Source organism: Oncorhynchus nerka, linkage group LG28 (assembly GCF_034236695.1).
Source record: "Oncorhynchus nerka isolate Pitt River linkage group LG28, Oner_Uvic_2.0, whole genome shotgun sequence".
Classification (NCBI taxonomy): Eukaryota; Metazoa; Chordata; class Actinopteri; order Salmoniformes; family Salmonidae; genus Oncorhynchus; species Oncorhynchus nerka.
In genome coordinates, this window is record NC_088423.1 from 60914278 (window position 1) to 60926749 (window position 12472).

At 43.6% G+C, this 12472-nt stretch overlaps 1 protein-coding gene across 2 annotated transcripts in view; it reads right to left on the bottom strand.

Annotated features, from left to right (window-relative positions):
- Positions 1-7555: 7555 nt before the first annotated feature.
- Positions 7556-12472, bottom strand: part of LOC115113466 (DNA damage-binding protein 1) — a 34678-nt gene continuing 29761 nt past the window's right edge. For both annotated transcript variants that reach the window (XM_029641148.2, XM_029641149.2), the window contains exons 23-26: positions 10150-10319; positions 9206-9308; positions 8227-8350; positions 7556-8038 (exon numbers count right to left, since the gene is read on the bottom strand). In XM_029641148.2, coding sequence (XP_029497008.1) covers positions 7955-8038; positions 8227-8350; positions 9206-9308; positions 10150-10319 — 481 coding nt within the window. In that variant the 3' untranslated portion in view covers positions 7556-7954. The remainder of the gene's footprint in view (positions 8039-8226; positions 8351-9205; positions 9309-10149; positions 10320-12472) is intronic.

Sequence of the window (12472 nt, forward strand, 5' to 3'; positions counted from 1 at the left end):
CTCACAGCTCCGTAGGCAAGCACCATGGTCTTGTAGCGGATGCGAGCTTCAACTGGAAGCCAGTGGAGAGAGTGGAGGAGCGGGGTGACGTGAGAGAAGTCTATGTAATCTTCCGACTTCAACTGTAGCTGCTGAAACCCATCTGTGGTCACATCTACAGAGACATTTGGGCTGGTGAGTGTTAATATCTCTGTGTATTACATAGAACAGTAGTTAGTGAGTGCATTAATTATGCTTCAAAGTTATCAAGGTTGCATATTTCTTTTATATTTAACTAGGCAAGCCAGTTAATTGAAAACGGGTCTATCTGTTTTCAATACAGGACAACAACAAACTAACGCTACTTTCCTAGTCTTGCCCAACTCTCTTACACTGTTTCAAGATGGTCGTACTTCTTCATTTCACAAAGGAATAACCTCAACCATTTTCCAAAGACTGGAGACATCCAGTGGAAGCGGTAGGAATGCCAAACAAGTGCCTTAGAAATCTAGTTCCCCAATGAAAACCATTGAATAGACAGTGATCTAAAAAAAAAAATCTGAATGGTTAGTCCTCGGGGTTTTGCCTGCTACATAAGTTCTGTTATACTCACAGACATGATTCAAACAATTTTAGAAACTTCAGAGGGTTTTCTATCCAAATCTACTAATACTATGCATATCTTATATTCTTGCAGGAGTAGCAGGAAGTTGAAATTGGGCACGTTATTTATCCAAAAGTGAAAATGCTGCCCCCTATCCCAAAGAGGTTAAAGGGATAGTGAGGGGGGAATGGATGGATAGATGGAGGAACTGATTTGAACCTTTTGTGTAGCCAGATAAGTCTGTGTAGGTTAAGAACAAGTTCTTATTTACAATGACGGCCTACCGAAAGACCAAAGGCCTCCAGCCAGGACGGGGGCTGGGATAAAAAAATATTTATATCTGGGACAAAACATACATCACGACAAGAGAGACAACGCAACACTACATAAGGAGAGACCAAAGCCAACAACATAGCAAGGCAGCAACACATGACAACACAACATGACAGCTGCATAACATGGTAGCAGCGCAAAACATGGTACAAACTAGAGGTCGACCGATTCATTGGAATGGCTGATTTCAAGTTTTCATAACAATCGGTAATCTGCATTTATGGACACCGATCATGGCGGATTACATTGTACTCCATGAGGAGACTGCGTGGCAGGCTGACTACCTGTTATGCGACTGCAGCAAGGAGCCAAGGTAAGTTGCTAGCTAGCATTAAACGTATCTCATAAAAAACAATCAATCTTAACATAATCACTAGTTAACTACACATGGTTGATGATATTACTAGTTTATCTTGCTTGTCCTGCGTTGCATATAATCGATGCGGTGCCTGTTAATTTATCACTGAATCATAGCCTACGTCGCCAAATGGGTGATTTAACAAGCGCATTCGCGAAAAAAGCACTGTCGTTGCACCAATGTGTACCTAACCATAAACATCAACACCTTCTTTAAAATCAATACACAAGTATATATTTTTAAATCTGCATATTTAGTAAATATTGCCTGCTAACATAAATGTATTTTAACTAGGAAAATTGTATCACTTCTCTTGTGTTCTGTGCAACAGAGTCAGGGTATATGCAGCAGTTTGAGCCGCCTGGCTCGTTGCGAACTGTGAAGACTATTTCTTCCTAACAAAGACAGCCAGCATTGCCAAACGGGGGATGATTTAACAAAAGTGCATTTGCGAAAAAAGCATAATCATTGCACGAATGTACCTAACCATAAACATCAATGCCTTTCTTAAAATCAATACACAGAAGTATATTTTTCAACCTGCATATTTAGTTAAAATAAATTCATGTTAGCAGGCAATATTAAACTAGGGAAATTGTGTCACTTCTCTTGCGTTCATTGCACGCAGAGTCAGGGTATATGCAACAGTTTGGGCCACCTGGCTCGATGTGAACTAATTTGCCAGAATTGTATGTAATTATGACATAACATTGAAGGTTGTGCAATGTAACAGGAATATTTACACTTATGGATGTCATCCGTTAGATAAAATACGGAATGGTTCCGTATTTCACTGAAAGAATATTATTTAGTTTTATTTTCGAAATGATAGTTTCCGGGTTTGACCATAATAATGACCTAAGGCTCGTATTTCTGTGTGTTATTATGTTATAATTAAGTCTATGATTTGATATTTGATAGAGCAGTCTGACTGAGCGGTGGTAGGCAGCAGCAGGCTCGTAAGCATTCATTCAAACAGCACTTTCATGCATTTGCCAGCAGCTCTTGGCAATGTATGACTATCAACTCCCGAGATTAGGCTGGTGTAACCGATGTGAAATGGCTAGCTAGTTACCGGGGTGCGCGCTAATAGTGTTTCAAACGTCACTCGCTCTGAGTAGTTGCTCTGCAAGGGCCACGGCTTTTGTGGCGCGATGGGTAACAATGCTTTGAGGGTGGCTGTTGTCAATGTGTTCCTGGTTCGAGCCCGGTTAGGGGCGAGGAGAGGGATGGAAGCTATACTGTTACACTGGCAATACTAAAGTGCCTATAAGAACATCCAATAGTCAAAGGTATATGAAATACAAACGGTATAGAGAGAAATAGTGCTATAATTCCCTCAACCTAAAACTTCTTACCTGGGAATATTGAAGAATCACGTTAAAAGGAACCACCAGCTTTCACATGTTCTCATGTTCTGAGCAAGGAACTTAAACGTTAGCTTTTTTACATGGCACATATCGCACTTTTACTTTCTTCTCCAACACTTTGTTTTTGCATTATTTAAACCAAATTGAACATGTTTCATGATTTATTTGAGGCTAAATTGATTTGATTGATGTATTATATTAAGCTAAAATAAAAGTGTTGTAATTGTCATTATTACAAATAAATAAATAAATACAAATTTTATCGTCAGATTAATCGGTATCGGCTTTTTTTCGTCATCCAATAATCGGAATCAGTTTCGGCGTTGAAAAATCATAATCCGGTGACCTCTAGTACAAACATCAATGGGCACAGACAATAGCACAAAGGACAAGAAGGTAGAGACAATACATCACACAAATGTCAGTAAGAGTGTCCATGATTGAGTCTTTGAATGAAGAGATTGAGATAAAATTGTCCAGTTTGGGGGTTTGTTACAGCTCATTCCAGTCGCTAGCTGCAGCGAACTGAAAAGATGAGCGACCCAGGGTTGTGTGTGCTTTGCGGACCGAATCAGGGTTAGTTTGGTAGCTGGGATGAAAGAGGAGCGATTACGATAAAGGAAACCAAGTCTAGATTTAACTTTAGCCTGTAGCTTTGATATGTGCTGAGAGAAGGACAGTGCACCGTCTAGCCATACTCCCAAGCACTTGTATGAGGTGACGACATCAAGCTCCAAACCCTCAGAGGTAGTAATCACACCTGTGGGGAGAGGGGCATTCTTCTTACCAAACCACATTACCTTTATTTTGGAGGTGTTAAGGGCAGAGAAAGCTTGTTGGACATTAAGAAATCTTTGTTTTAGAGCGTTTAACACAAAATCCAGTGTCATGTCTTTGGCTATACCGGATTAAGTGATATGACATGCTATTCTATAAAATAATTTCTCCGTAATTAATATCACCTGATTGAGCTAATCATGTAAATGTAATTAACTAGAGAGTTGGGGCACCACAAAATAATATTTATAGAGCTGTTATCTTCCGAATAAACTCTTAAAGACCTAGTCATATTTTACATCAATAGCAGTCAATATTAATCGTCATCTTAATTTTGTCTCATCTGAAAGTTGTAAATTCTTGGTTATCTTCACGAACCCTGGTTAACAAGTTGAATCATCAATAGAAAATTGAGTTTAATTATTTATTTACTAAATACCTAACTAATCACACAGAATTACACATACAAATAATTAATCATAACTTGATTACAAATGACATCATAAAGGAAAACGTCCCTAGCGTGCAGAACAGGTATGACAGCTTGTTACAGAAAAGAAAAGGGGCTGGGTTTGAGTGAAAGAGCGGGAAGACTGAGTAACAAAGGAAGAAGCTGTGCTATCTTATGCATTCTAATTTACCGCCCATTTGGAAAAGGAAAACGCAATAAATATTTACTCTGAGCTGCGCTTCAGTAGGTTGGTGGTAGATGGAAGGCCGTGTTGCCAAACCGAGTCCTTTGAAGAATATCTCTGGTGGTCAATTGGATACGTTGTAGTAACGTCGTTGTGTGATAGACGGAATACTCTTGTCTGTTTCTTCCTAACCCTCGTTTGCAGCTGCTGTTGCTAACTCAACGGCTAGGAGGTATCACTTCTGTAGTGAATAAGAGTTCAAAGTTCATACTATTCGCAACCAAAGCTCACGCTGATGTTGGCTTCGCTCTGTAGTTATTATCTGAACCATTCTGACATCGGACCGTCACATCCTCGGAACAGGAGGTTACATTTTCGTCAAGGCTTTATATAGTGGAGTGAGAAGGGTGTGTCTGAAAAGTTTTATAACCCATGACTCTTCACAGGGGCGGGCCACTGATTGAGCAGAGCCCTGACCTTATGAAAACCCAATTCTCACATTTTAGAAGCTAAAAATCACATTTTATCCCATCACAAATAATTTCATATTCAAACATTTAAATTGAACAGCAATTCCATGTGAATCCGATAACTCTGGTGTGTAGACTTTCCACTGTAGAGTTTATGTCATCTTATCATTGATGAGAATGTCTGGCCGGATTACCAGAATATAGTTAATTTCCCCCCACCTTCTGATGTTCGCAGAATCTCTATGTTAACCAAGGGGTTTGCAAATGTAACATCAGTAGGGTAGAGAGAGGAAAATAAACTGTCATAAACCTACCCCCAGGCCAACGTCATGACACCGGGAAGAGGCCAGCTGAGTATAAGACTGTATCATCTGCATATAAATGGATATTCCATCCACTTTTTGTTTTTATGGTTATGTGGAATAACCATCAGACCATAAAACTCAGCCTGACTATGAGGACAAGCTTATTCCATCAGTAATCCTCCCTCGTGCCGCCAAATGTAATATTTAAAGCAATTGACAAAGCAGGCCGTCACTGAATATTTTATGTGGCTATTCACAAAACATCCAAGCTAATTATGACAATGACTTGTAGTCAAATTTGATATATGTACCTCAACCCTCAGAACAGCACATGTAATATTCAAACATTTTTATTTAACTAGGCAAGTCAGTTAAGAACAAATTCTTATTTACAATGACAGTCCAGGAAGAGTGGGTAGAACAACAGATTTCTACCTTGTCAGCTCAGGGATTTGATCTAGCAACCTTTTGGTTAATGGCCCAACGCTCTAACCACTAGGTTAGAATCCATCTTTAGGATGTTTTTAACATAAATCTTCAACTATATGTCAACCGGAGAATTCCTTTGTCTTTAGAAATGCAATGGAACGCAGCTAACTCTCACGGGCACGTGCGAGACTGAGCTCATGGCATTCTGCCAGACACCTGACTCAAACAGCTCTCATTCTCACCCCCTTCACAGTAGAAGCCTCAAACAAGGTTCTAAAGACGGTTGACATCTAGTGGAAGCCTTGGGAAGTGCAATTGGACCAAATGTACACTGTATCTTGGGTAGGCAAAGAGTTGAAAAACTACAAACCTCAGATTTCTGATTTCTGTTATACTCACATACATAATTCAAACAGTTTTATAAACTTCAGTGTTTTCTATCCAAATATACTAATAATATGCATATCTTAGCTTCTGGGCCTGAGTAGCAGGCAGTTTACTCTGGGCACCTTATTCATCCAAGCTACTCAATACTGCCCCCCAGCCATAAGAAGTTTTTAATACACAAGTTAATTTTGTCCAAATACTTTGGCATTTCGGGGGAGGGAGATGCGGGTGAGCTATGTACAAAAAGTGCTGTAATTTCTATGTTTTAGTCATTTAGCAGATGCGCTTATCCAGGGCGATTTCTAGTAGCAATTAGGGTTAAGTACTTTGCTCAAGGGCACGTCAACAGATTTGTTACCTAGTCGTTTTGGGGGATTCGAACATTTCAGCTACTGACCCAACGCTCTTAACCATTAGGCTACCTGCCACCCGATACGGATGAAAATACCCTCAAATTTTTGGGGAGTGGCAGGGTAGCCTAGTGGTTAGAGCGTTGGACTAGTAACCGGAAGGTTGCAAGTTCAAACCCCCCCAGCTGACAAGATTCAAATCTGTCATTCTGCCCTGAACAGGCAGTTCAGGGCAGAATGTTCCTGTTCATAGGCCGTCATTGAAAATAAGAATTTGTTCTTAACTGACTTGCCTGGTTAAATAAACGAAAAAATTAAATTAAATTAAAGATGACAGTCTGCACTTTAACCTCATAGTCACTATCATTTCAAAGCCAAAGGGCTGCAATACCTCAATCAAAATGGATATGCTTTCATCGGATGATAGACGCAACAAGGCTAGGATCACACACTCAGCTGCTGTAACGCATGTTCGCTATCAAAACAAAGCACTGACAGACAAGGGAGAACCTGCCTAGAGAGAAAATAAATTAGGCATGCTGTTAGATTTAACGAGGTTTGGTCCTGGCGGAGGACGTTCTGGTGTACAGTTGACGTCGGCAGATAATGCCTCTCTGGGGTTTCTTAAGAGCCCGTGTAACTACATATACACTTAAGCACCTCTTTTGAGATACAGTGGACGTGTGCTCCAGTTTCCTCTCGTGTCGGCAGTAGTGCTTATCTGTTCTAGGGCATCAGTTAGTTGCTGGCAGTCTGGCACCACCATCTTAGTAGATGTAATTCCGTCAAGGGTCTAGCCTACATCAGGGACCGTATGTAATATCAAGCGTCGGAGTGCTGATTTAGGATCCGTTTTTCCTTTTAGACCACATCAAAAATAGATGAGCCCGAAATGCTAAATGAATACGGGCCCAGCGCTATTCAATTCCAGCCTTCTCTCCGGCAGTTAATTAATCATTGGATTGACCAGTTACAACCTGGTAGCCCAGAAACGCTGTAGATAACTGTCATGTAATAATTATAGCTAAGTACTTATCTCATAGCCCAAGCATAGCTCATTCTGGTTCCTTTGGAACCCTGAGGTCTCTGCACACTGTCACAATATGCACCATGACTAACTACAAATACTCTTGACTTTTATTAGCATTCACCCCTTTTTTATGCCATACGTGTCCCCATAGTCAAAATAGAGTTAAGAGAATAATTCCTCTACAGGAGACAATGCAACAACAAAAAAGTTCATAGTGCATTGTAGTAGTAATTTATCACAAAGGACCATTACTGCACTCAGTGACATCGTTTAAATCACGCAGTGATACATTTGTAATTTAGCAGATGCTCTAATCCAGAGCTATTTACAGTAGTGAGTGCATATACATATTCGATAAAAGAATGTCACTGTTGGTTGGCATGTGCGCTTCTATAAATTGCTTTTGAAATTATACTGTGGTGTAGGACTCTGGACATACTTTGAAACCGACTTAAGTTAATGCTCAGAGGTGAAAATTAAATGAATATCGTCATTCTGTGGAAAGATTGGAGACCTGAACTCAAGAGGTACACAGTACTAAAGCAACCTTTATTAAAAGAAACATGGAGAAACGTCAATGACAAAATAGCGAAGGTATCGTTATCCTACTTTAGTGGATCCCTGTCAAATCCATGAGTCATCTTTCCTCGTCCTCGCACTGCAGTGATTTGCCCCCCTCCCCCCATACCCTTTCTAACCAGTCCCTTTGGCTGTCATCGTTATGGTCGACAGACCATTTTTGTTTATCCAAGCACCTGTGAAGTATTGATGTGGGATCGGATTTAAAAAACATTGTCAATTAATTTGAAGTCCGGAGGACGGTCATGCAAACACCTTTTTATTTATTTATTTATAAGTATTTACAGAGCCCTAGCCACCCCTCCACCCGACTCCCCTCCGTAATGGCCGGAGTCTGAGTGGGAGGGGCTAGTGGATCCTTGTCAGCTCCTCCACAATCTTTATGACCTCGTCCACGGTGGCCTCGCGCTTCATTCCGCTGCCGTCGTCAATCTGAAATGCAGAAGAGGGTGCTGTCAGCTCACTGTCCCAGTAATTTGCATTAACCCGCAAAGCTATGGGACACGTGCATCTAAGTGGTACCTTTATCAAGCTTACTGCAGTCCAAGAAGTGCGAGCGAGCGAGTGTGTGTGTTTCTGTGTGAAAGCGTGTATGTGTGAGAGTGTATGCGTGTCCGTACCTGTAGTGTGCTGATCACCTCTTGCATCTTGGCGCGGCCCAGGTCCAGGAAGCTCTCGATGAGATCCCCGTCGATGAAGCCTGTGGCCTGCTCAGTCTTACGCTCCGTATGGAAGGACCTCCAGGTGCCAGAGTCAAGGAAGACAAATAACACACACCCCTACAGCAAAGCCAGTCCTCTTACCGAGAACTCTGTCCTTTTGAGTACCAGAACCTGCATTTTTGGGGGTTTGAGTACTCATAGAATGTTCACTCTAAAATATGAGCACCTGGTACTGAATAATTTAAATGAGTAGCAGCCCCTGAAATGAGAACTGGCACCTTTTTCAAAGGAAAGTACAGTGCAAGTGATTTTAGACCACAATAAGAGTCTCAAACGTGCGATTCTTAGGGCTGGCACAATTAGTGTATAACCGTGAAACTGACGGTTATGGATGAAGACTGTCTTGAAAATAAAACAGTCATATATGAGTTTAAATCAACAAATCACAGCACATATTGATGGCTACACTTCCTGCTTTGCGCCTCGCAATGGCCACCCATTATGCCATCATTGACTTGAATTGGGACGCCCGTTCTATTCATTCTATTTTTATGGCAGCACATGCAGTCAGGAGCGAAGTAGTGCCTATTCGAATGATTATTACAGTGACGGCGGTCAATTGGCTGGCAAATTACCGTGATCCAAAATCCCAAGGCCATCAACCCTATTGTTACTTCCCCGTATCACCTACACACGGCTACTTGTCAACTTCATGCCGTCGCTTCATTCACGCATGACACGGTAAAACACAGGGCCTTGTCATGCATTCATTTACGGGCTTAGGCATGTTATGACAACCATTACCATTCGGACAGCGCACGTCGAGGTCGGTGGTACCAAGTTGCCACCCATGACAGTGGTGCTCACCAGTTCTGAAAAGGCACTTTCAGTGTGATTTCATAGGGGCAGGTCCACACACACCAGAAGGAAAGGATATAAGCTGTGCTCGATCTTGCCCACGCTCTTGATGACCTTGTTGAGTCGGTTCTGCAGGTCCAGCAGCAGGCTGTACCAGCCCTCGGACAGAGAGGTTACAAGACCTAGAGACATAAGACAGGTGGCTTGTCATTTATGGGAGAAAATAAAAGGAGAACCGAAATAGATATGTGCCTATCCGTACGCTCGTGGTGCTCGTCACTCATACCTAGTGGAGGAGAAAAGATGGAAGATGAGGGAATTTGAGAGTGGGTTGACTGACTGAGGGAAGGTGACATTTTTTCCCCGCTCCAATTTGTGCCTACTGAATATGTTGTTGTCCACGAACACAAATGCCTTGTGCAGCTTTTTGCGGGGGGGAATAGTCATTGCAGAACTTCGTTGAACACTCCAATCATCATTCCCCTTTCTTTATGACCACAGCTATGAAAGAAATTGAGAAAGTAAATTGACTTTGATTTTGGAAGTCACATGGAAATTACTGGCAGATGCGTCCTCTCCACTTCCCCCCCACCTCTCATCCTGAAGATGGGTGCTTATGTAGTTGAGGAAAAATCTGTACAGCTTTGCTGTAACTGTACATAGCCTAAAAAATAAAAAAAAGACACGGGGGAATTCGGGACCTTGAAATTGGCATCAGTACAGTCTGCACCAGAAAAACAACATTTTGAAACCCAAGTGCTGCTACAGCAACATGTCCAATAAGAACACAGATCTCTCTTGCGGTCTCAAACTGTTTTGTGCTAATGCATACTCTACGACCCTGGGGTGTATTCATTATGGCAAACTAACAAACCATAGCTAAATGTTTTGCAATGGGGAAAAAAAAAACAAGTGTTTCTTATTGTACAAATGCAGGTTAGGCCTTCCCTGATTCATCCCGCATGCTTCCATTTTGTTTCTAGTGAATACAGCCCTGGCATGTGGCACTGGGGGGGCCATTACCGATCATGCCGTTGACGGTGCCGAAGAGCACGGAGCCCTGCGTGGGGGTGGAGCTCTCGCCCAGGTTCTGCAGCACCAGTGACCCATGGGAGAAGACGTTGACAAACTCCCCCAGGTGGAACACGCCCACCTCCTGCAGGTGTTGTCGCTCCTCGTCTGTCGTGGCCGCGCTGCCAAGGGAGAGAGAGGGGGAGAGAGCTCAACATCTATTTTGGTCCTAATTATTTCATGCTTTGGCAATGTGTACCCATTCACTTAATTAAAAAAAAAAGCTACATTTCAGAGAGTCAAAAATATATTTTTAAAAAGTGCTAATTATTGTACCCATTTATCTACACATTTCTGCTTTGGCAATGTGTACCCATTTATTTCGTACCAATAAAGTAGCATTGAATTTATTATGATTGAGACAAAGTGATGCGAGAAAGAGATCGAGCGACTGATACAGATACTGATACATTTATCGCCCTCCAGGTTCCCTCGGAGAGTTCATCAATGAGCTTGATGCCTTGATAAGCTCCTTTCCTGAGGACGGCTCACCTCTCACAGTTCTGGGCGACTTTAACCTCCCCACGTCTACCTTTGACTCATTCCTCTCTGCCTCCTTCTTTCCACTCCTCTCCTCTTTTGACCTCACCCTCTCACCTTCCCCCTCTACTCACAAGGCAGGCAATACGCTCGACCTCATCTTTACTAGATGCTGTTCTTCCATTAACCTCACTGCAACTCCCCTCCAAGTCTCCGACCACTACCTTGTATCCTTTTCCCTCTTGCTCTCATCCAACACTTCCCACACTGCTCCTACTCGGATGGTATCGCGCCGTCCCAATCTTCGCTCTCTCCCCCGCTACTCTCTCCTCTTCCATCCTATCATCTCTTCCCTCTGCTCAAACCTTCTCCAACCTATCTCCTGATTCTGCCTCCTCAACCCTCCTCTCCTCCCTTTCTGCATCCCTTGATTCTCTATGTCCCCTATCCTCCAGGCTGGCTCGGTCCTCCCCTCCTGCTCCGTGGCTCGACGACTCATTGCGAGCTCACAGAACAGGGCTCCGGGCAGCCGAGCGGAAATGGAGGAAAACTCGCCTCACTGCGGACCTGGCATCCTTTCACTCCCTCCTCTCTACATTTTCCTCTTCTGTCTCTGCTGCTAAAGCCACTTTCTACCACTCTAAAGTCCAAGCATCTGCCTCTAACCCTAGGAAGCTCTTTGCCACCTTCTCCTCCCTCCTGAATCCTCCTCCCCTCCCCCCTCCTCCCTCTCTGCAGATGACTTCGTCAACCATTTTGAAAAGAAGGTCGACGACATCCGATCCTCGTTTGCTAAGTCAAACGACACCGCTGGTTCTGCTCACACTGCCCTACCCTGTGCTCTGACCTCTTTCTCCCTCTCTCTCCAGATGAAATCTCGCATCTTGTGACGGCCGGCCGCCCAACAACCTGCCCGCTTGACCCTATTCCCTCCTCTCTTCTCCAGACCATTTCCGGAGACCTTCTCCTTACCTCACCTCGCTCATCAACTCATCCCTGACCGCTGGCTACGTCCCTTCTGTCTTCAAGAGAGCGAGAGTTGCACCCCTTCTGAAAAAACCTACACTCGATCCCTCCGATGTCAACAACTACAGACCAGTATCCCTTCTTTCTTTTCTCTCCAAAACTCTTGAACGTGCCGTCCTTGGCCAGCTCTCCCGCTATCTCTCTCAGAATGACCTTCTTGATCCAAATCAGTCAGGTTTCAAGACTAGTCATTCAACTGAGACTGCTCTTCTCTGTATCACGGAGGCCCTCCGCACTGCTAAAGCTAACTCTCTCTCCTCTGCTCTCATCCTTCTAGACCTATCGGCTGCCTTCGATACTGTGAACCATCAGATCCTCCTCTCCACCCTCTCCGAGTTGGGCATCTCCGGCGCGGCCCACGCTTGGATTGCGTCCTACCTGACAGGTCGCTCCTACCAGGTGGCGTGGCGAGAATCTGTCTCCTCACCACGCGCTCTCACCACTGGCGTCCCCAGGGCTCTGTTCTAGGCCCTCTCCTATTCTCGCTATACACCAAGTCACTTGGCTCTGTCATAACCTCACATGGTCTCTCCTATCATTGCTATGCAGACGACACACAATTAATCTTCTCCTTTCCCCCTTCTGATGACCAGGTGGCGAATCGCATCTCTGCATGTCTGGCAGACATATCAGTGTGGATGACGGATCACCACCTCAAGCTGAACCTCGGCAAGACGGAGCTGCTCTTCCTCCCGGGAAGGACTGCCCGTTCCATGATCTCGCCATCACGGTTGACAACTCCATTGTGTCCTCCTCCCAGAGCGCTAAG